The following is a 21,106-nucleotide window of genomic DNA, read 5'->3' as shown; positions in this document are numbered from 1 at the left end:
TGAATGCATATTATGTAAGATTAAGTTTTTATAAATAAATTCACCTAAAAAAAGCTTTTATAAATAAATAAAATCATATATAAGTCCAAAATTAATTGAATAGAATATAGTAGATAATTATGCGACAAATATAAAAGGAAATGCCTAAAAAAATATAAAGTGAATCTGCATAATTAAAGCTCAAGTAAGTTATGAACAATCCAAATTGCTAAATATTAAAAAAAAAAAAAAAAAAAAGTAGATAAACTTACATAATAATTGAATTTTTGTCTTTGAAAATGAGGTAGGAATATGATATTGATTGATTGATTTGCTGACGGTATTTGACACCGATTAATGGATTGATTTGCCGAAGGTATTTGACAAAGATTTGCATTCAATTCGTTCGAGACCAATTTGGAAATAATTGGGGCACGGTTAGAGGCAGTAGCATGGAAATGTCTCACTATTGGTTTAAGGAAAGGTCCTCCAACCTACAATTGCAACAATCCTATCAAGACGCTCTTTTACATTACCTAAACAAGTTTTTTTTTTTTTTTTTTTTTAAAAAAAAACTATATTTAAAAGTTTGCCTAATTTGAAATAATCAGGACGTTTAAATAATTTAACTTAGGCCTTAGGTACTTCTAGTTTTTATTGTAATATTTTTTTAATTAAAGAAAACCATATTCGAAAGTTTGACTAATTTTGAATCAAAAAAAAAAAAAAAAGTTTGACTAATTTGAAATAACATAGGACATTTTAATAATTTAACTTAGGCCTTAAGTACTTCTAATTGTAGATTAGCAAGTCCCAACCGGTTACACCTCAGAAGTCAGAACTTTCAAAATGATTTTATATTAAGAAGACCCAAAATTTTCTAAATTCCTATTATCAAAATTTTAGGCATTTGATTATTACATAAAGGTATAGACTACAAAAGAAAAGCAGAGGAGAGGGAAGGGGAGAGGAATGACAACATTTTTATCTTGTTTTAATGTTTTAATTTTAAATGAGAAACAAACTCACATGAGTGAGAGAGAATAAATTTTTAACATAAAAGCAACTACAAACTCAACAAATTTTATGATAACTTTTAAGGTAAAATTGACAATTTAATATAAGTGGAACTCCTCTCTCATGTCCCTCCAAATTCCCTCAATTTAGGGAATTAAAAATAAGGGGTTTGGAGAAGATTAAGACACCTACCTTTCCAAATCCCCTCAAACCCTTTTCCCTTAAATAATAATAATAATAATAATAATAATAAAAAAATAAATAAATTCCAAACAAGTTTCGTTAAACTCTCTCTATCCCTTTCCCTCTACTCCCCCCCCCCCCCTCCTCCATAAAGAGTTACTTGCACTTTCTTCCTAAATTTCAAATTAAAAAATGTCAACCTCTTATATTATGTGATTAGTTTTCCCTAAAAAAAAAACTATGTGATTAGTTATGATGTCCTTCTATTGCTATAATTTTCTTAATTTTACACCATACTTTAGCTCCATTTCCATATAATTATCATGTGAACACGAGAGGAAGAATTAGAAGCATGCAATCACATAACAGTAAGATTTGTATTTGACTATTTGTATTTTAAGATTAATTTGATGAAAATTGGAGAAATTCAACGTAATTGAGTCTCTAGTCTAAAAGTAACCCTATAATTTATAGTGGAAAAGACAATTTACATTTAAATATTTCTTTGGTTGAGAATTTTTTTTTTGTCCTCAGTTTCTTTAGTAGTTAAAAATAAATATTTATTGAAGTTTGTCTTTAATTTATTGTTGGAAAAGAGTGTTGTTTGTTTGAAGTTTGGCTTGCAAAGTTGCAATGCAAGTTCGCATCCGTACTATTAGTCAATTAATAGAAGTTTCCAAAGTCCAAAACGCGTTCTCCATGTTCTAGTTGAGAAATTCACACATTCACATGAATGAAAAACAATACATGCCGAAGACCATTCAAGTCATGAAGAAGATGACACCGTTGTTTCCTTATAGGAAAAGTTTGGGTCTCTATATAAGTGTAGACTTCGTCTTGTGTTTTTTCCTCACATTAGACAAAATTTTCGATCGTATACTTTCTTAGCTTTTGGTTACAACTACATCAAATTTTCAACATGACGGTATTATTTGCAATCATAATTCATATATTCTCTTTTTCCTTTTTGGGTTTTATATTTACAAAAAAAAAAAAAAAAAAAAAATCTCATGACCTCTTTCATGGTTTGATTTGCAGCAAAAGATTGTGATGAAGGTTCAAATGAATTGCCAAAAATGCCAGACTAAGGCACTCACTGTTGCAGCTGAAGCAAGCGGTTAGTGTTATATGAATCGTAAAGCCCATCATGTGTTTCAAAAACTATGTGACTTTGATTTGCAATTTGTACAAAGTTTTGCCATTTTCCGTCACCATATTTTGTTGATGTTGAAACTTCTTTGTTAATCAAGTTTTCTAAGATGTGGAAACATCTTGGAATATATTCTCAATTGTGTCAGATCACATAGTAAATAATTATATATATAATATGTTGAAGTCTGGACTTAAATTATATATTTTTCCTTTGCAGGTGTGAACTTTGTGGGATTAGAAGGAGCAGAGAAAGATAAAGTGGTGGTGATGGGTGATGGAGTTGATGCTGCAATGTTGGCTACAACTATGAGGAAGAAGGTTGGGTACACTAATATTATTAGTGTAGCAGAGGTGAAGAAAGGAAACTAAGTTGGAAAGCCATATAAATATACTCTTAGCTACTAGAATTCCTTTTGAAGGACACAACTTTTTCTTTTCTTTTCTTTTTTTTGTTAACCAGGTGAGAGATGTATATTGGCAAGGTGTTAATGTAATAAACATTCTCACTTTTTTTCTCAGCAGAAAAAAAAAAAATGTAATAAACGTTCTCTTAGCCTTTTTTTTTGTGTGGTTATTTTGGCATCCCTTAATCCTTATCAACATTTTAAGCATTTAGAGAATTTAATGCCTTTGGCAAAATAGGGAATTTTTTTTTTTTTTATTATAATAACATAGGACATTTTAATAATTTAACTTAGGCCTTAAGTACTTCCAATTGTAAATTAACTAGTCCCAACCGGTTACGCCTCAAAACTTTCAAAATGATTTTACACTAAAAAGACCCAAAATTTTCTAAATTCCTATTATCAAAATTTTAGGCATTTGATTATTACATAAATGTATAAATTCTCTGCACAACATTAGAGAGAGAGAGAGAGAGAGAGAGAGAGAGAGAGAGATAAATATGTATTTGATTCGTTTTCAGTGTCGTATATTCTTCAATCTTCACGCAGCAAAGAAGAGAGATGGAAAGCATTTGTTTAGATGTGATCTATGAAAGGGAAAGAGAAGACAATGAGAGGAGAAGACCGAATGTAGGGGAAAAGAGAGTAGAGGTTGGTGGGGGTAGTTGAAAATGAAATGAGGGTCAGCATAAAGAGTGAGGGAGAGAGTGCCACATGCGTTTTCTTCTTTTTTTTTTTTTTTTTTTGGTCAACAAAGAAATAACATTAAACTTAGGAGTTTATAATTCTGTTACAACGAACGCAAGCTTTATCAGCTGCTAGCAAAATATCCACCACAGGCGGCGGGTACAAAAAGATTACAAAAGAGTCTAGGCTATTAGCTCCAAATTTAGCCAACGCATCAGCGCATTGGTTAGCTTCCCTATAGCTGTGGATTATCTGCATGTTGGGAAACTCTTTCACCAGGTTCCTGCAATCAGTAAGCAACGGCTCCATTAACAAATTATCGGTATTGTTATTCATGAGTAAAACAATACTTAAGGCGTCTAACTCAATGATGAGATTACTTAATCCCATCTCCTTAGCTAATAGAAGACCATCCCTTAAGGCCCACAACTCAGCCATGCAGCTGTTGGCACACCCAAGCGGCCTAGCATAACCTTTCAACCAATTCCCATCATGGTCCCTAATAATGCCTCCACCACCCGCACGTCCAGAGGAGCCAAAGGCAGCCCCATCTGAGTTAAGTTTAGCCCATCCCAAAGGAGGTTTCTCCCACCCAACTGAAATGAGAGTTTTAGCTCTAGGCATCTTAGCATTCAGCCCAACAGAAAAAAATTCAGCACCATCTTTGATGCTTTTCCTGAAGCAAGACCGATCCACCCTACCAGTCCTAAAGATAACATTGTTCCTATGAAGCCATAAGTTCCACACTCCCATGGGGAACAAAATCTTCCACGGGATGCCCATCCATCTGGACTTGATATCAGCTTTGCAGCTAGCTTCAAGCCACTCACAAACCGGCAAATTAAAAGTATCCCTCAGGCTAAGCGGGAAGTGAAGTTGCTGCCAAAAAAACTGAGCATACTCACAGCCCCTTAGAAGATGATCAATTGTTTCAAAATTTTTATTACATAAACAACAAATGGGATCGAGATTTAAACCCCTTGAACCCAAAACATCCCCGGTAGGAACACTGTTATGCAGACACAGCCAAAGGAAAAATTGAACCTTAGGCAGCGTTTGTACCTTCCACACCCATGCTATCGAAACCGATTCAAGGTTCAAAGGGTTTAAACCCCTTGCCAAAAGGTAGGCAGATTTCAACGAGAAAAATCCGTTCTTGGAGAAGGCCCATTGAAGCGTATCCTCTGCCTCTTGGTTGCAAGACATCGGAACAGCTTTAATGGCATTGAGAACATGGTCAGGCAGAACAAAGGATAGGCTATGGCCTTGCCATTCGAAGTTATGATCAAAACATTGCTTAATCGTAACCAAGTCTTCATTTCGGTTCAAAGGACCCTCAATAACAGATCTCAACACACCCATTGGAAGCCAAAAATCATCCCAAAGCTTCACTGACTCTCCATTCCTAACAGACCACTTAAGACCTTTAACATAAACCGGCCCTCCCTTCTTAAACGCTGCCCAACAGCTAGAACAGGGGAGTTTCTTCCCAACTTCAGTCATTCTCCTAGGGGAAAGGTACTTGGCAGTGATCATTCTTGCCCAAGGAGCTTCTTTTTCACACGCTAGTCTCCAACACAACTTAGCTAACAACGCATTGTTTCTATCCTTCATCTTATGCAGCCCCAATCCTCCAAGTTCTTTGGGAAGTGTCACCTTATCCCATCCAACTAAATGCAGCCTCCTTTTTTCTTCCGTTGAACCCCATAGAAAATCCCTTATTAATTTATCCACTTGGTCACAAACCTTAGCAGGAAGAGATTGACACTGCATATAGTATTCTGCCACAGGGGTTGCAGCAGCTTTAACAAGCACCAATCTACCAGCCTTCGACAAAAGTTTAGACCTCCAACCATCCAGCTTACTTTGAATTCTATTAATCACAAAGTTATAAGCATTCCCCATTCTATCTTGGTAAATGATGGGAAACCCAAGGTACTTACCTAAGTTACAAGTTTCGGTAATCCCCAATCTTCTACAAATGCCTCTTCTCCTTCCACCAGTAACATTAGGAGAGAACAGAATTTTTGACTTCTCAAGATTAATTTTCTGCCCAGCAAGGTTGCAGAAATTGTCCAAAACATCGATAATGGCTTCGCAATTCTTCCTATCTGCCTTAGCAAAGAGCATCAAGTCGTCCGCAAAAAACACATGAGAGAAGCTAGGCCCACTTCTAGAAGCCCTAACCTTGTCCCATCTCCTATCTTCACACATACTAGTGATATGGGCTCCAAGGAATTCCATGCACAGCAGAAATAAATAGGGAGAAATAGGATCTCCTTGTCTTATTCCTCTAGAGGGTTGGAAAGAATCCAGCTTGCTTCCATTGAACAAAAGGGCTGTGTTAGTGGTCGCCACGCAGCTCATGATCAACTTAATCATACTCTCCGGAAACCCAAAGTGCTCAAGCACCATTTTGATAAAAGACCACTCTAAGCGGTCGTAAGCCTTCTGAAGATCAACTTTAATAACCATAACCCCTGTTCTCCCCTTCCTCTTCTTAAGGGAGTAAATCAGCTCCTGGGCGATAATAACATTATCCGTGCCCCTTCTCCCTTCAAGGAAAGCTGTCTGCATAGGGGAAATAAGAGAAGGCAGCAAGTGTCGAAGCCTCAAAACAATAATTTTTGAGATAATCTTATAAATCGTGTTACATAAACTTATGGGCCTATAATGGCTGACAGTTTCAGGGCCGGGTTGTTTAGGGATTAGGGCAATTAGGGTTTGATTAAGGTACTCCGGAACCTTTTGTCTAATAAACACCTCCTTAATCTCCCTCTTAACCGAGTCACCCACCACAAGCCAAAATCTTTGAAAAAAGCCAGCATGTAGCCCATCAACACCAGGAGCTTTGTAGGGCTTCATAGACTTGAGTGCATTCCAAATTTCCCCATCAGATGGAATATTGGTCATGCTAACAGCTTCTTCAGGACTAATCTTAGCACACCAATCCGAACTCCATTGAGGGATATTAGGGCAGAAAATCTGCTCAGTCTTATATAACTTCTTGAAGCTTGAATTAAAAATCTCCTTCACTTCCTCAACATTGTGACACCATTCACCCTCATTGTTTTGAACACAAGTAATTCTATTATGGCTTCTCCTTTTGAGGGCAGAGACATGAAAGAACGACGTATTTCTCTCCCCTGCAATAACCCAATTAGTTCTGGACTTCATAGCCCACAGCTCTTCTTCAAGTTGGAGAACTAAATTATACTTCTCAGCCAACTGCTTTTGGAGATTGATCAAAAAACTATTTGGGCAAACAGCTAACGCTTTATCAGCACCCAACATCCTAGCCAAAATCTTCTTCTTTCTTAGGAAAACATTTCCAAAGACTTCTCTATTCCATCTTTGGGCCTTGGTCTTGAAGTTGGAAATAGCCTCAGCTAAATTGCCCTCCCTACCAGCCCAAGCATCTCTCACCACAACCGGGAAATCACTATGACTCAGCCAAATAGTCTGAAACCTAAAAGGCCTATCAGCATTAGACCCCAAGCAAGGACACAAGTTCAATAACAGGGGGCAATGGTCAGAATTGATTCTAGCTAAATGGGTTACATTGGCTTCCGGGTACAATTCTTTCCACCCCGGATTAATCCAGCACCTATCAAGTCTACATTGGATTAAATTTCCCAGCTCTCTCTTATTGGTCCAAGTATATTTAGGACCAGTAAACCCAAGATCCATCATACTACAATCATTCATGCATTCTCTAATAGCTCTAACCCTTCTTTGACAAATAGGATTACCCCCATATTTTTCATCAGCAGAAAGGACTTCATTAAAATTGCCCATGAGGGCCCAAGGCAAATCATGCATATTGGCTAGCATCCTAAGGTTATTCCACAGCATGCAACGTTCCTCAAATCTAGGACTTGCATAAATGGCACTAATTAACCAGGTAAAAGACTGAGATCTTACCCGAATCGTCGCATGTATCTCCTGTTCCGTAGCTGCCAGGACATCAACATGCACTAAATCTGATCTCCAGAGCATCCAGATTCCTCCAGCAAACCCAATAGTATCCGCCACAGCATACCCATCAAACGGTAGAGCTTCTATAATCTCATCAGCTCTTGCACCACTCAACCTAGTCTCCGTTATCACCATAAGAATCGGAGAATGCCAATCAACCAAATCCATAACCGTCTTTCTGAATTGGGGTTTCATAGCACCCCTGCAGTTCCAAATCAAAATATTCATAATTTTATACGGGGTAGAGAGAGTGTCGAACCCAGACAGAGAAGAAGAATCTTCATTGTCCCTCAACCTCCATGCCTCCAACAGCTCCTTCCTCAACTCCCATTTCCCCCGGAAAAGAGTCACCGAGTGTTTGATTATCCCCAGCTCTACCTGAGATGCCTTGATTAGGATCGTGCCATTCATCTCTGGCTCGGCAAACTGAATCCTCTTCACTCCGTGCAGGTTGCCCATCAACGAGCATTCCACTGGCTTGGATTGGAGAATCTTCGTAACTGTGATCCTTGGTTCCGTCAACTTCGCTTCCGCCTCTGATAAGAATTTTTCCGAGTTCCGCATTACGGATTCTGTGACTGATGGTCTTGAGCTTGTCTCCAGAGGTATTGGAACCGGTGGTCGATCTGTCAAGAACCTCCACCACGGGTTCGGTGTCAGGATCCAAGCTTCGTCTTTCATCGGCAAAAATCCCAGCACCTTGCTTCTCTCCGTCAACGGAAACAGATTTTTCCACGCCACCATCAGATCGGTCTCGAACCAGCCCCACACCTCCGTTGGATCTTGCTTTATCCAGCGAATAGTTTCCTCGCTCACTGGAATGATTTTTCCCTTGTAACAGATCGCCCACTTTTCTCTGCCTTCCATCGTTGCTTCTTGAATGCTCAGTAGCAGAGCTAGCTTTTTCCTTAGAGGAATATGACTCCGTTGGTTGTGCTTTTGGGCTAAGAGAGCTTGAAAGGCCGTATGGGCCTTGTTGTGTTTCAGCCCCAAAAACAAAAAGCCCATCCTTAAGACTCGGGCCCGCCTCATAAGATTGCATTCCAACCAAACTAGTTCTCTTCTGGTTCAGACTGGCGCGCACGCCTTTGTCCTTCGCACTCTTCCCCATTTTTGGTTTACTGCTGCTTGACGTAGCCATCACATTGGTCTCCTTCTGTGACACCACACTTTGCGTGTGCAGGACTTTCCTTTTACCACTCTTACTGTTCTGCGCAGCCACAATAGGCTTAGCTGTGGAAGCTAGAGACGTCTGTGTCAAAGGTTCCTCTAACGTTTGCTTCTTCCCCGGATGGCTCTGTACAAGCTTTGTTTTACTGTGAGGTTTCTTCCTGCTAACAACCATCCATTCCCCATAATCTTCCTGAGAATTCTCCTTTTCCTTCATCCCATCTTCCCTTTGAGTTCGTTGCACCTCCGTTTGCTCCTTATTCTGGTCCGAGCTCTGTTCTCTATGTTGCTCTCTAACTATAAACGGGCAAGCTTCAACCTTATGCCCGATCCTGCCACATGAAAAACAAAGGGCATTTATACCCTCATACATCACACATTGTTCAATCTTACCAAGATATATTTTCCTAACCAATGGTTTGTCCAAGTTAACTTGGATACATAGCCTAGCAAACCTTCCCCTTTCCTTATTAGCAGTATGATAATCAATCCTGAGGACAGGACCAATGGCTCTCCCAATTTTCTTAAGAGCATTGGGCTCATAAAATTCCATGGGTAACTCTGGTAATCTTATCCAAACAGCAACAGAAGAGAGAGTTGCTGTGGAAGCTTTGAACCCTGGTTCCCATTGTCTTATGGCAAGAAATTGATGGCCAATGAACCAAGGTCCGCCTGTGAGAATAGAATCCACATCCTCCACTAATTCAAACTTTACAAGATAATAATCATAACCCAAATCTATGCAATCCATGCCACCAGTTGGGTTCCACATTTTTCGCACCCTCTCAACAAGGAAGGAAAAAGCCATTCTCCTCCCAAAGGTTTTGATGATAAGAGCTTTTTGCCATGGAGCTCTCATAAGTGCTTTTTCTTCCTTGGAGAAGCCTATTCTAATGTTGCCATCCTGCTCAAATTCTTCTTCATTATCAGATTCCAAGTCCTCATGCATTGAACAGTCAAAACCAAATGCTTCTGCAAAGGCACCAGGAATAGCCCCCACCAATTTATCCTTATAGCTCTCCACTTTACTACCTCTTCCAGCCTCATTTGCTTCAAAGGCACGATGACTATCTTTAAATTTCTTGGTACTGCGAGCAAGGGTATCTTCTTCCTCATCCGAGCGCTTCAGCCTTTCTCTCTCCATTTGTTGCTCTCACATGCGTTTTCTTCTACTAAACAGAGTTTGGTTCTCAAAAAAAAAAAAAAAAAAAAAAAAAAAAAAAAAAAAAAAAAAAAAAAAAAAAAACAAACAGAGTTCCATATTTTAACTTTCAATAGGTGGTCAAACTCAAATTGTAGTTTTTTTTTTAAATGGCGTAAGCATTTGAAATTCATTTGAGTTATTTCCAGTTTTCCACTGTCGGCTAATAAAAAACAAGATATATATATATAGTATGGATTTTTCTTTTTTACGTAATATACAGTATGGATTAACAAATAAGGGATTTGGCTTCCCTTTTTTTTTTTTTTAAGATTTTACCCTTTTATTAAATATATTAATTTAAATATATAATATTTATATATAATGTGGTAATTCCAAAATGGTACACCGTTATTTACAAGTATCGAAATATTTTGTTATTTAGACCAAACAGAAACGGTCTTAGGTACAAAATTGACTCCCTTGCTCCAAATTCTCCTATTCCCTTAAAGAAAAATTCCAAACTAATTTCATTAAACTGTCTCCATTTCTTTCCCTCTACTCCCCTCTACCTCCATATTTGGTATTTTGTTAAACTCTTTTTTTTTTTTTTTTTTTTTTTTTTTTTTGGTGCTTTACCGGATATACTTGGATGACACCCACAACATTGATAAAATATTAAGACGTGGACTGAATTGCACTGTACCACTCTAATAAAATTAAGGGTTACTTGCACTTTCTTCCTAAATTCCAAATTTAAAAAGTCAACCTCTTAAATTATGTGATTAGATTTCCCTCTATATATATATATATATATATATTATATATATGAGGTTATTATGAAACTAAAATTTTACAAAATTGAATAAAAAGAGAACTTCACATATTGACCAAAAAAAAAAAAAACCACCTGCACACACACACTCAAATATTTAGCGTGGTCCTGTGACCACCCTGCATTTAACGTTATGTCTTTCTATTGCTATAATTTTCTTAATTTTACATCTTACTTTACTTTTGTTTTCCATATAATTATCATGTGAACATGGAGAAAAAATGTGAGGAAGAAATAGAAGCACGCAATCACAAAACAGTAAGAGTGGTATTTGACTAATTGTATTTTAAGATTAATTTGATGAAAATTGGAGACATATAACATAATTGAGTCTCTAGTCTAACAGTAACCCTATAATTTATAGTGGAAAAGACAATTTACATTTAAATACTTCTTTTGTCAAGGATTTTTTTTGTCCTCATTTTCTTTGGTAGTTAAATAACAAATATTTACCTTATGGTTTGAAGTTTGTCTTTCAACTTGTTTCTAGAAAAGAGTTTTGTCTGTTTGTTTTAAGTGCGCTTGCTATGCAAGTTTGCATTTGTACTATTAGTCAATTTCATTGAATTCAGTAAAGTCCAAAACGCGTTCTCCATGCTCTAGTTGAGAAATAAACACATTCACATGAATAAAAAAAATCTGGTAATTTAGAATTTGGGTGAACAATACATGCCGCAGACCACAAGTCATGAAAAAGATAACAATGTTGTTACCTTTAAGGAGAAGTTTGGGCCTCTATATAAGTGTAGACTTCGTCTTGTTTTTTTCTCACATTAGACGAAATTTTAGGTAGTATACTGTCTTAGCTTTTGGTGACAACAACATCAAATTATCAATATGACGGTATTATTTGCCATCATAATTCATATATTGCTTCTTTTCTTTTTCTTCTTTGTTTTATATTTACAAAAGAAATCTCTTATGACCTCTTTGATTTGCAGCAAAAGATTGTGATGAAGGTTCAAATGAATTGCCAAAAATGCCAGACTAAGGCACTCACTGTTGCTGCTGAAGCAAACGGTTAGTTCTGTGGATAATTCATAAAGCTTTATCATGTGTTTCAAAAATATGATAATTGACACATTCTTATGCACTTTTTACTATATTCTTATACCTATGTGACTTTGACTTGCAATTTGTACAAAGTTTTTCCATCTTTCATCACCATATTTTGTTGATGTTCAACATTCTTTGTTAACCAAATTTTCTTAGAAGTGGAAACATCTTGGGAGTATATTCTCAAATGTGTCAGATCACATAGTAAAAAATTATAAATAAAATATGTTAAAAGAGTAGACTTAAATTATATATTTTTCCTTTGCAGGTGTGAACTTTGTGGGATTAGAAGGAGCAGATAAAGATAAAGTGGTGGTGATTGGTGATGGAGTTGATGCTGCAAGGTTGGCTACTATTATGAGGAAGAAGGTTGGGCACACTGATATTATTAGTGTAGCAGAGGTGAAGAAAGGAAACTAAGTTGGAAAGCCATATACATATACTCTTGGCAAATAAAATTCCTTCTAAAGGACACAACCTTTTCTTTTATTTGTTTTTCAACCAGGAGAGAGAGATGTATATTGGCAAGGTGTTAATGTAATAAACATTCTTACTTACTTTTTTCTCAACAGGAAAAAAAATATAATAAACATTCTCTTATCTTTTTTTTTTTTTTTTTTGTGATAATTTTAAATAGAAATTTTATTTGCTAATTAATTAATTGAGAAGGAAAAATGAATGGAAGGTATTATAACTTATAAGTGAGAGTTCCAAAACTAACCAAAAAAGAAATATTTTCAAGCGTCAATTATTGTGTTTGAAAAATGGGCACTGAGAGTTCAATTCCTAGCCCACATGCAAAACTTGATGAAGTTCCAGTAACACCATAAATGATAAAAACTTCATAAAAGAGTTCAGTTTTAATGAAATCAAAGTAATAAGCTGTGTGATTGAGGCAAAAAGGAAAGAAGAAAGAAGTAAATGAACAGCCTATGGTCCCTTTAAAAATTAAACCCCCCTTATTATTAACAAACAAACACACATTAACATAATCCATTACATTAGTATTACTTATTTCAACATTAACAAGTGATTGCTATCCACTATTGCGTGCTAAAAAAATTATACCCCAACCAAATCAAGCTTTATTAGATACTTAAAAAACTGGTTGTGCTTGCCCACAAAGTTAAAAAATGCTAACATTTCTAGATGTGGATACAAACAAATTTAGAAAATGAAATTTCAGGTAAAATTGTATAACAAGTGACCTTCCTTGGGATCCTCGTAGTGACATTAAGAGCATTTAGGCATTGTTCACCATACTGAAGTTCTTCCTGTTTGTTTCTAGGCTCAATCAAGCTTTTTTTTTCTTATTTATTTTTAATTTTCTCACATGCCGAATTAAATTCCCTCAAGCATTGTACCAAAAAAAAAAAAAGCACTCAACCACCTTAATACTGACCTGTATTACTGTATAAGAAGGTAACACGTATCTTCTGACCACAGGATTGTGTATGAGACTTTTGACATAAGACATTTGGGTCAAAAAAAAAAAAATCAAATCAAATCTTCAAATGCAGTGGTTGCATGTCATTTGATATCAATAAAATTCCATGTCATGAACTCTTGATAACCATTTCCTCGTATTGAAGTTTTTATGTTCACTCAAACTGGTGTTACAACAAAATGGGTATAATAATGCTGAGAAGCTATAATGAGGGGAAAATAGTTATGTATAGTGCAAATGCGTTCATCAGTTGAGATTGTCAACGACAAAAATGCTGAGCCTTGGTGTATGAATATAGCTTCTTGATTTTTTTGAGTAAATCGAAGTTTGGAGTGGAAAAATTTAAACTCTGAATATCTTCATTTGAGTTAGAAAGGCTCAATCAATTCTTATCTTCATTTGAGTTTGATGCTGACATTGGGCTTGATAATGTTGTAGTGGAAGGTGACTCACAGTTAGTGACGCAAGCTCTGAAAACAAAAGTTGTGGGGCTGGTTGCTTATGGTTTGCTGATCAGGGATGTTTTTTCATTCGCAGGAAATTTCTCAAAAGTGTCCTACTCTCACATAAAGAGAGAGGGCAACAAAGTGGCACATAGTTTGTCTAAATTAGCTATAAATTTAGCAGAGTGTGTAATTTGGATGGAAGAAGTTCCTCCTACCATCTATCATCTTGTTTAAGCTGATTTGGCCCCTCTGGTTCAATAAAGTCTGATGTCTTCTTTCTCCAAAAAATATAAAAGAAAAAAAATTCTTATCTTACACGTAAAACTTGATCAATTTCCACTAACACCATAAATGATAAACCCCAACATAAGAGTTAAGTTTTAATGAAATCAAAGTAATAAGCAGTGAAAAAAAAAAAAAGAAAAAAAAAAAGAAAAGAAGAAGAAGTAAATGTACAGCCCTTTGGTCCATGCAATGGCGGAGCCAAGAAGTTTTATTTGGAGGGCCACAATTAACATAAACCATATATCTAAACAACAAAAAACTCAAGAAGAAGAAAAAAATTCGTATCATTATCATTATATTTAAAATGCTTTGAAGAATTCATTTTATATTTTATGTTTCTATTTATTTATTTATTTAGATGTAAAAGAATACTATGTCATTGTATTTTGTTTACCCTATAATTTATAAGTTATCTGAATATTAAATAAAACACAGTTTCTTTTAACAATTTGCTGGCAGCCAAGTATTGTAATTAAATCAATTATAAATTATAGATATGTAGTTAAAACAATTGAAAATTACATGGAATAAAAAAAAATTACATTTGGAAAGATATTATTACACTTTACGCCAAAAAAAAAAAAACACTAATGCTATTCACAACCTAATACACACACACACACACACACACACACATATATATATATATATATATATCATCACTCTTGACATATATTATGAGAAGATTATTACTTAATTATTTGTTGACTATGCTTACACTAAAAGGTATTTATAAATTTAATAATAAATAAAGGGGGGCGAAGTTGTATTTTTCCAATTAGCTACTTGTAAATATAATTACATCATATATTAAAAATGATATTTTTCAAAATATTTTTTTTTGAGGGGCGGGGGGCCACTGGGTCATCCGCCACTGGGTCCATGCATTACTAGGAGGCCCAATTCATTGAAAACAAAATTAATCAAAAACGACCACTCTTCATCATGCAACTTATCAGTACTAAAACAAAGATACTAGCAACAACAGTCTTCACATCAAACGTATCGCCTAGAAAGTCTACCACGTATCTAATTCTACCCAAAAGCTGTTAAAGCAAGAAGACAAAAAATCAAAGCTTAGTGTTCATTCATCAGAGTTGAGCGTGAGAAAATCCCCACTCGTCTTTGTGTTGTGTTTTGTGATATATATCCAAATTAAAAAGGGCTATTAAATTTGTTAATCCAAAATAGGTGTGAGAACCAAAAAGGGATGTACCCGAATTGGGCTTTGGCTAGAATGTAGAACAGGCCCAATTAAATGCTCCAAAAGATCGTATAGGCCTAGCTGAGGAGGAAGACTGCCCAAGGAAGTAGTAGGTCCAAGGAAACCTAGAAAAAATGACCGAGCTGTGGAGGGCGAAAGGTTTAGAGAGGTGCTACATTTATAACATTTTATAATATTTTTATAACAAATCATAAGTGGTTAATTGTTGTTGTTTCAAATTTGAACATAATACTAAAATTACTTTTTTGCCCCAACAATAACAATCAGTAACAACCTGCCATTTAAGATTTATTGTAAAAATGTTGTGAAAATGTTGTGGACATATCATTTCTCAAAGGTTTAAGGTCAAATCGAATGCCTCAGCCCAAAGAAGGTAACAATAACTACCCAAGACAGGTGGTGAGGGAAACTTCCTAACAAAGGTATCATCACCTTTGCATTAAATGCACTACATCAACTAAACTTGCCGCATTAATGGTTGACCGACACCTGAACAATGTTATCACATCCTTTTACCTACTCAGCATGGCCTCAAAAGAAGGGGAAAGGGAAGATGGGACAAGATCGAAGTTGGGACATTATAAAATGAAAGGGATTCCCGATGAACAGGGGGCGGATATTAAAAAAGGAGAGAGAAAAGACTAAACAGAAGAAAAGGCATAGTGTATTGTTCTTTGCTAAGTGTAAAAGGCTCCTCGATCATTTCGAGGGAGATGAAATAAACAAATTTATCTATATTATCGGTTTCTTTTTCCAATCATTGGGTGGCACTTAGACTTTTAGCTAAGAGCTATAATTGGAAGTTCAACTGTTGGTCCAAAATCCCATCTCTATAAATTAATTGTCAGGGATTTTGATCCAAGCCCAATCACTTTTTGGGCCTATGGAATTTTGGCCCATACAATATGTTAAATTAATTTTGAAAATGTATATTATGCAAACCAAAAAAAACACACACACACACACAATGATATACATACGTACACACACACACACACATATATATATATATATATATATATATACACGAGAACTTAAAAAAAAAAATTAAATATAATAACAATAATGACTTAGTTTTATATTTTTTGGTGTCGGATGTGAATCCTCAACAAACTAATCAAGGTCGACCACATATATTCTCTTTCGTTAACTTTTGTTTAACATATTTTATAAAAATAAAATCTTTAAGCTAGTTCATTTTCTATTACAATGAGAGTTTACTTCATATACAATGTATATTGTGAACATAAACATAAATATAACAATACATCTATGGTTATATCTTTGTATATTTTTGCAAAAAAATTATCATTGTTCATGAACAATGAGTAGAATTCTAGAGTGGCCTTTCTTGAGCCAATTGTTAGCAAATCTACATTTAGTATTAGTTGCACCTAAAAGACATACCTAGCTATTTGGAAATGTTAATGAAATTCTTAGTGTGCTATCTCAAATAATGATAGTATTGTAATTATATAAATCAATTAATGATTAAGTTGTCTAACAAGTGAATAATATGTTTTGATGCTATATAAAGGGTTTGTTTGCAACCATTCTTATTCTATTAATATGTGGAAATATTAAAAAAAGCTCTCTCAATTGGACGTAAGAAGCTTCTTCAGAAATGATATGTTTTTTCTCTACTACTTTAGATAATTGTGCAAAGCATAATTCTTCTTCAATATTCTTGGACCGAAAGCCAAATTGGACTTGATAAGTTTCCACATTCATGGTTCAAGGTTTTATGATAAGGAAATAACTTGATAATTTTAATCTTGTGTTTTAAATAAAATTTAAGCCAATTTATTTCTAATTTTATAGAAAAGAATGAAAAAACTAAGAATAAACAATATTTAATTCAAGGAGATTACAATTACCAACATTTATCTCATAAATTTTACAACAATAAGAATTTGAACTATCTTGAACGCACTATTAGATATATATATTTCATACATCATATTTAATAATTATTGAAGCATTTATTTAATAGAGCACACACTTATATACAAATTTATAAACATAAATTTATGTCTATGTTTATGTTTACAAGTGCATCACCTGTAAACTTTCATACTAATAAGAATAAAAAATTAAATTAAAACTTTTAGCTTTCTTTCCCTAAAACTTATTAAAAAGGTACTCACGTGTAGAATATTGAAAAAGAATTATAAGATACACATATTTGTGCGTGTCATAATTGAGTCCCAGAACTTCAATCATCATCTTCAAGATTTAGAAAAAAAGAACAATTTATATATTGAAACACCATTAAAAATGAATTCCTTGCAATTTTCCTTTAGATTAATGGAAGGGAATTCCTTAGGCTTATTACCTCATAATTGAGGTATAGAAGTTGATATTTGAAAAGACAAAGCTAAAGCTATTTTATTACCTCTTAATTGCTTTTTTTTTTTTTTTTAATTTTTTTTTATGTTTTTAGAACACATAACAAATTTCGTGCCAACCATATGTTGTTCACTATTTGATCCATACTCTTATGATTATTATTATTATTATTATTTAGACAATAAAAAGTCAAAATTTAAACATTTGATTGATGACATAGCTATTGATCTTTGATCTTATTGAAATTTTGCAAGTATGGAAGATATAAGAAGAAAATGTAATCTAAAAGTGAATTTTTCAAAATTCACATCCAATAAAAAAAAAAATATTAAGTGGAGTTGTAAACTTAGTCTACAACTAAAGTTTATTACTAAATTTTGTTCAAAGTTTAATTACATTGGGCCAAAAAAAAAAAAAAAAATTTAGTATGGTTGCAAATTTTTTTAAGGGTAAAAAATTCATAAAATTTCTATGCCATAATTACTTTTTTACAATTTAGGGTGGTCCTGTGACCACCCTACATTCAACGTGGAGCCGCACTATGTCCTTCTATTGCTATAATTTTCTTAGTTTTACATCATACTTTACCTTTGTTTTCCATATAATTATCATGTGAAAATGGGGAAAAAAACGAGAGGAAGAAATAGAAGCACGCAATCACAAAACAGTAGATTGGTATTTGACTAATTGTATTCTAAGATTAATTGGATGAAAATTGGAGAAATTTAACAGAATTGAGTCTCTAGTCTAAACGTAACCCTGTCATTTATAGTGGAAAAGACAATTTACATTTAAATATTTCTTTCGTTGAGGATTTTTTTTTTTTGTCCTCATTTTCTTTGGTAGTTAAATAACACATATTTACCTTATGGTTTGAAGTTTGTCTTTTAACTTGTTTCTAGAAAAGAGTTTTGTTTGTTTGTGCTGGTGCGCTTTCTATGCAAGTTTGCATTTGTACTATTAGTCAACTTCATTGAATTCACTATTAAAGTCCAAAAAAGCGTTCTCCATGCTCTAGTTGAGAAATAAACACATTCACATGAATGAAAAATCAGGTAATTTAGAATTTGGGTGAACAATGCATGCCGAAGACCACAAGTCATGAAGAAGATAACAACGTTGTTTCCTTATAGGAGATATTTGGGGCCTCTATATAAGTATAGACTTCGTCTTGTTTTTTTTCTCACATTAGAAGAAATTTTCACTACTTTCTTAGCTTTTGGTGACAACAACATCAAATTGTCAATATGACGGTATTATTTGCAATCATAATTCATATATTGCTTCTTTTCTTCTTCTTCTTTGTTTTATATTTACAAAAAAAAAAAAAATCTCATGACCTCTTTCATGGTTTGATTTTCAGCAAAAGATTGTGATGAAGGTTCAAATGAATTGCCAAAAATGTCAGACTAAGGCACTCACTGTTGGTGCTGGAGCAAACGGTTAGTGTTATGGATCATAAAGTTTTATCATGTGTTTCAAAAATATGATAATTGACACATACTTATGCACTTTTTACTATACCTATGTGACTTTGATTTGCAATTTTTACAAAGTTTTGCCATCTTTCATCACCATATTTTGTTGATGTTCAACATTCTTTGTTAACCAAGTTTTCTTAGAAGTGGAAACATCTTGGCAGTATATTCTCAAATGTGTCAGATCACATAGTAAAAACTAATAAATAAAATATGTTAAAGTCTAGACTTAAATTATATATTTTTCCTTTGCAGGTGTGAACTTTGTGGGATTAGAAGGAGCAGATAAAGATAAAGTGGTGGTGATTGGTGATGGAGTTGATGCTGCAACGTTGGCTACTACTATGAGGAAGAAGGTTGGGCGCACTGATATTATTAGTGTAGCAGAGGTGAAGAAAGGAAACTAAGTTTTTTTTTTTTTTTTTTTTTTTTGAGAAAGAAAAGGAAACTAAGTTGGAAAGCCATGAACATGTACTCTTGGCAAATAAAATTCCTTCTAAAGGACACAACCTTTTCTTTTATTTATTTTTTCAACCAGGAGAGAGAGATGTATATTGGCAAGGTGTTAATGTAATAAACTTTCTTACTTTTTTTCAACAGGAAAAAAAAATATAATAAGCATTCTCTTAGCTTTTTTTTTTTTTTTTTTTTTTTTTTTTGAGAAAGAAAAATGAATGGAAGGTATTATAACTTATAAGTGAGAGTTCCAAAACTCACCTAAAAAGAAATATTTTCAAGCATCAATTATTGTGTTTGAAAAATGGGCACTGAGAGTTCAATTCCTAGCCCACATGCAAAACTTGATGAAGTTCCAGTAACACCATAAATGATAAAAACTTCATAAAAGAGTTCAGTTTTAATGAAATCAAAGTAATAAGCTGTGTGATTGAGGCAAAAAGGAAAGAAGAAAGAAGTAAATGAACAGCCTATGGTCCCTTTACAACCAAACCCATTTTGAATCTGATTTCAATACAAATTTATGGTTTCGGTGGGCTTTTAGCTCATAAGCCTCAAAGTTTAATGGGCCAAACCAATACATTGATTGTGTGAAAACTCAAAATACAAGCTTATCCTATTAAGGACTGGTTATTAACAAACAACACACGTTAACATAATCCATTACATTAGTATTACTTATTTCAATATTAACAAGTGATTGCTATCCACTATTGCGTGCTAAAAAAATTATACCCCAACCAAATCAAACTTTATTAGATACTTAAAAAACTGGTTGTGCTTGCCCACAAAGTTAAAAAATGCTAACATATTCTAGATGTGGATACAAAGAAATTTAGAAAATGAAATTTCAGGTAAAATTGTACAACAACTGACCTTCCTTGGGATCCTCATAGTGACATTAAGAGCATTGGTCACCAAACTGAAGTTCTTCCTGTTTGTTTCTAGGCTCAATCAAGCTTTTTTTTTTTTTTTTTTTTATTATTTATTTTTAATTTTCTCACATGCTGAATTAAATTCCCTCAAGCATTGTACCTAAAAAAAAAAAAAGCACTCAACCACCTTAATACCGACCTATATTACTGTATAAGAAGGTAACACGTATCTTCTGACCACAGGAATTGTGTATGAGACTTTTTGACATAAGACATTTGGGTCCAAAAAAAAAAAATCAAATCAAATCAAATCAAATATTCAAATGCAGTGGTTGCATGTCATTTGATAGCAATAAAATTCCATGTCATGTACTCTTGATAGCCATTTCCTCGTATTGAAGTTTTTATGTTCACTCAAACTGGTGTTACAACAAAATGGGTATAATAATCCTGAGAAGCTATAATGAGGGGAAAATAGTTATGTATAGTGCAAATGCGTTCATCAGTTGAGATTGTCAACGACAAAAATGCTGAGCCTTGGTGTATGAAAGACATGGAGGATGGTTGTTTTCATTTCTTGAACGTCACAGGAACTAAGGATTGTTTTTAAGCTCCCGCAGACAATGTTAGCCTCTTGTTTTTTTTAGTAAATCGAAGTTAGGAGTGGAGGAATTTAAATCCTGAATATCTTCATTTGGGTTAGAAAGGCTCAATTAATTCTTATCTCACATGTAAAACTTGATCAATTTCCACTAACACCATAAATGATAAACCCCAACATAAGAGTAAAGTTTTAATGAAATCAAAGTAATAAGCTGTGGGGGAAAAAAAGGGTAAATGTACAGCCCTTCGGTCCTGTACAACTAAGCCCATTTTGTATGTAATTTCAATATCAAAATAGGTTTCGTTGAGCTTCTAGTTCATAAGTCTGCCTGCTTTCAGA

General features: G+C 34.2%; 1 protein-coding gene across 6 annotated transcripts; it reads left to right on the top strand.

Annotated features, from left to right (window-relative positions):
- Positions 1–1,867: 1,867 nt before the first annotated feature.
- On the top strand, positions 1,868–19,421 carry LOC126726843 (heavy metal-associated isoprenylated plant protein 47). 6 transcript variants are annotated; one of them, XM_050432234.1, is made up of 4 exons: positions 1,940–2,104; positions 2,218–2,296; positions 2,549–2,649; positions 11,972–12,216. In XM_050432234.1, the coding sequence occupies exons 1-4, from the start codon at positions 2,099–2,101 to the stop codon at positions 12,020–12,022; spliced, it is 237 nt and encodes a 78-aa protein (XP_050288191.1). In that variant the 5' UTR covers positions 1,940–2,098; the 3' UTR covers positions 12,023–12,216. The 6 variants fall into 6 exon arrangements, with proteins under 6 accessions (XP_050288194.1, XP_050288191.1, XP_050288195.1 ...); XM_050432237.1 differs by lacking the exons at positions 2,218–2,296; positions 2,549–2,649 and adding an exon at positions 11,488–11,566 and having other exon boundaries at positions 1,868–2,104; positions 11,871–12,216; XM_050432238.1 differs by lacking the exons at positions 2,218–2,296; positions 2,549–2,649; positions 11,972–12,216 and adding exons at positions 11,488–11,566; positions 19,088–19,421 and having other exon boundaries at positions 1,952–2,104.
- Positions 19,422–21,106: the final 1,685 nt, after the last annotated feature.

Source organism: Quercus robur, chromosome 5, assembly GCF_932294415.1.
Source record: "Quercus robur chromosome 5, dhQueRobu3.1, whole genome shotgun sequence".
In the NCBI taxonomy this organism is placed as follows: Eukaryota; Viridiplantae; Streptophyta; class Magnoliopsida; order Fagales; family Fagaceae; genus Quercus; species Quercus robur.
Note: the sequence above shows the minus strand (reverse complement) of the source record. Positions and strands in the feature narration are given on the sequence as shown.

Excerpts from the sequence above, each read along its gene's own strand:
- LOC126726843 (XM_050432238.1), top strand. Across the intron at positions 11,567-19,087 it reads TGTTGCTGCTGAAGCAAACG|GTGTGAACTTTGTGGGATTA; the intron begins GTTAGTTCTGTG and ends TTTCCTTTGCAG.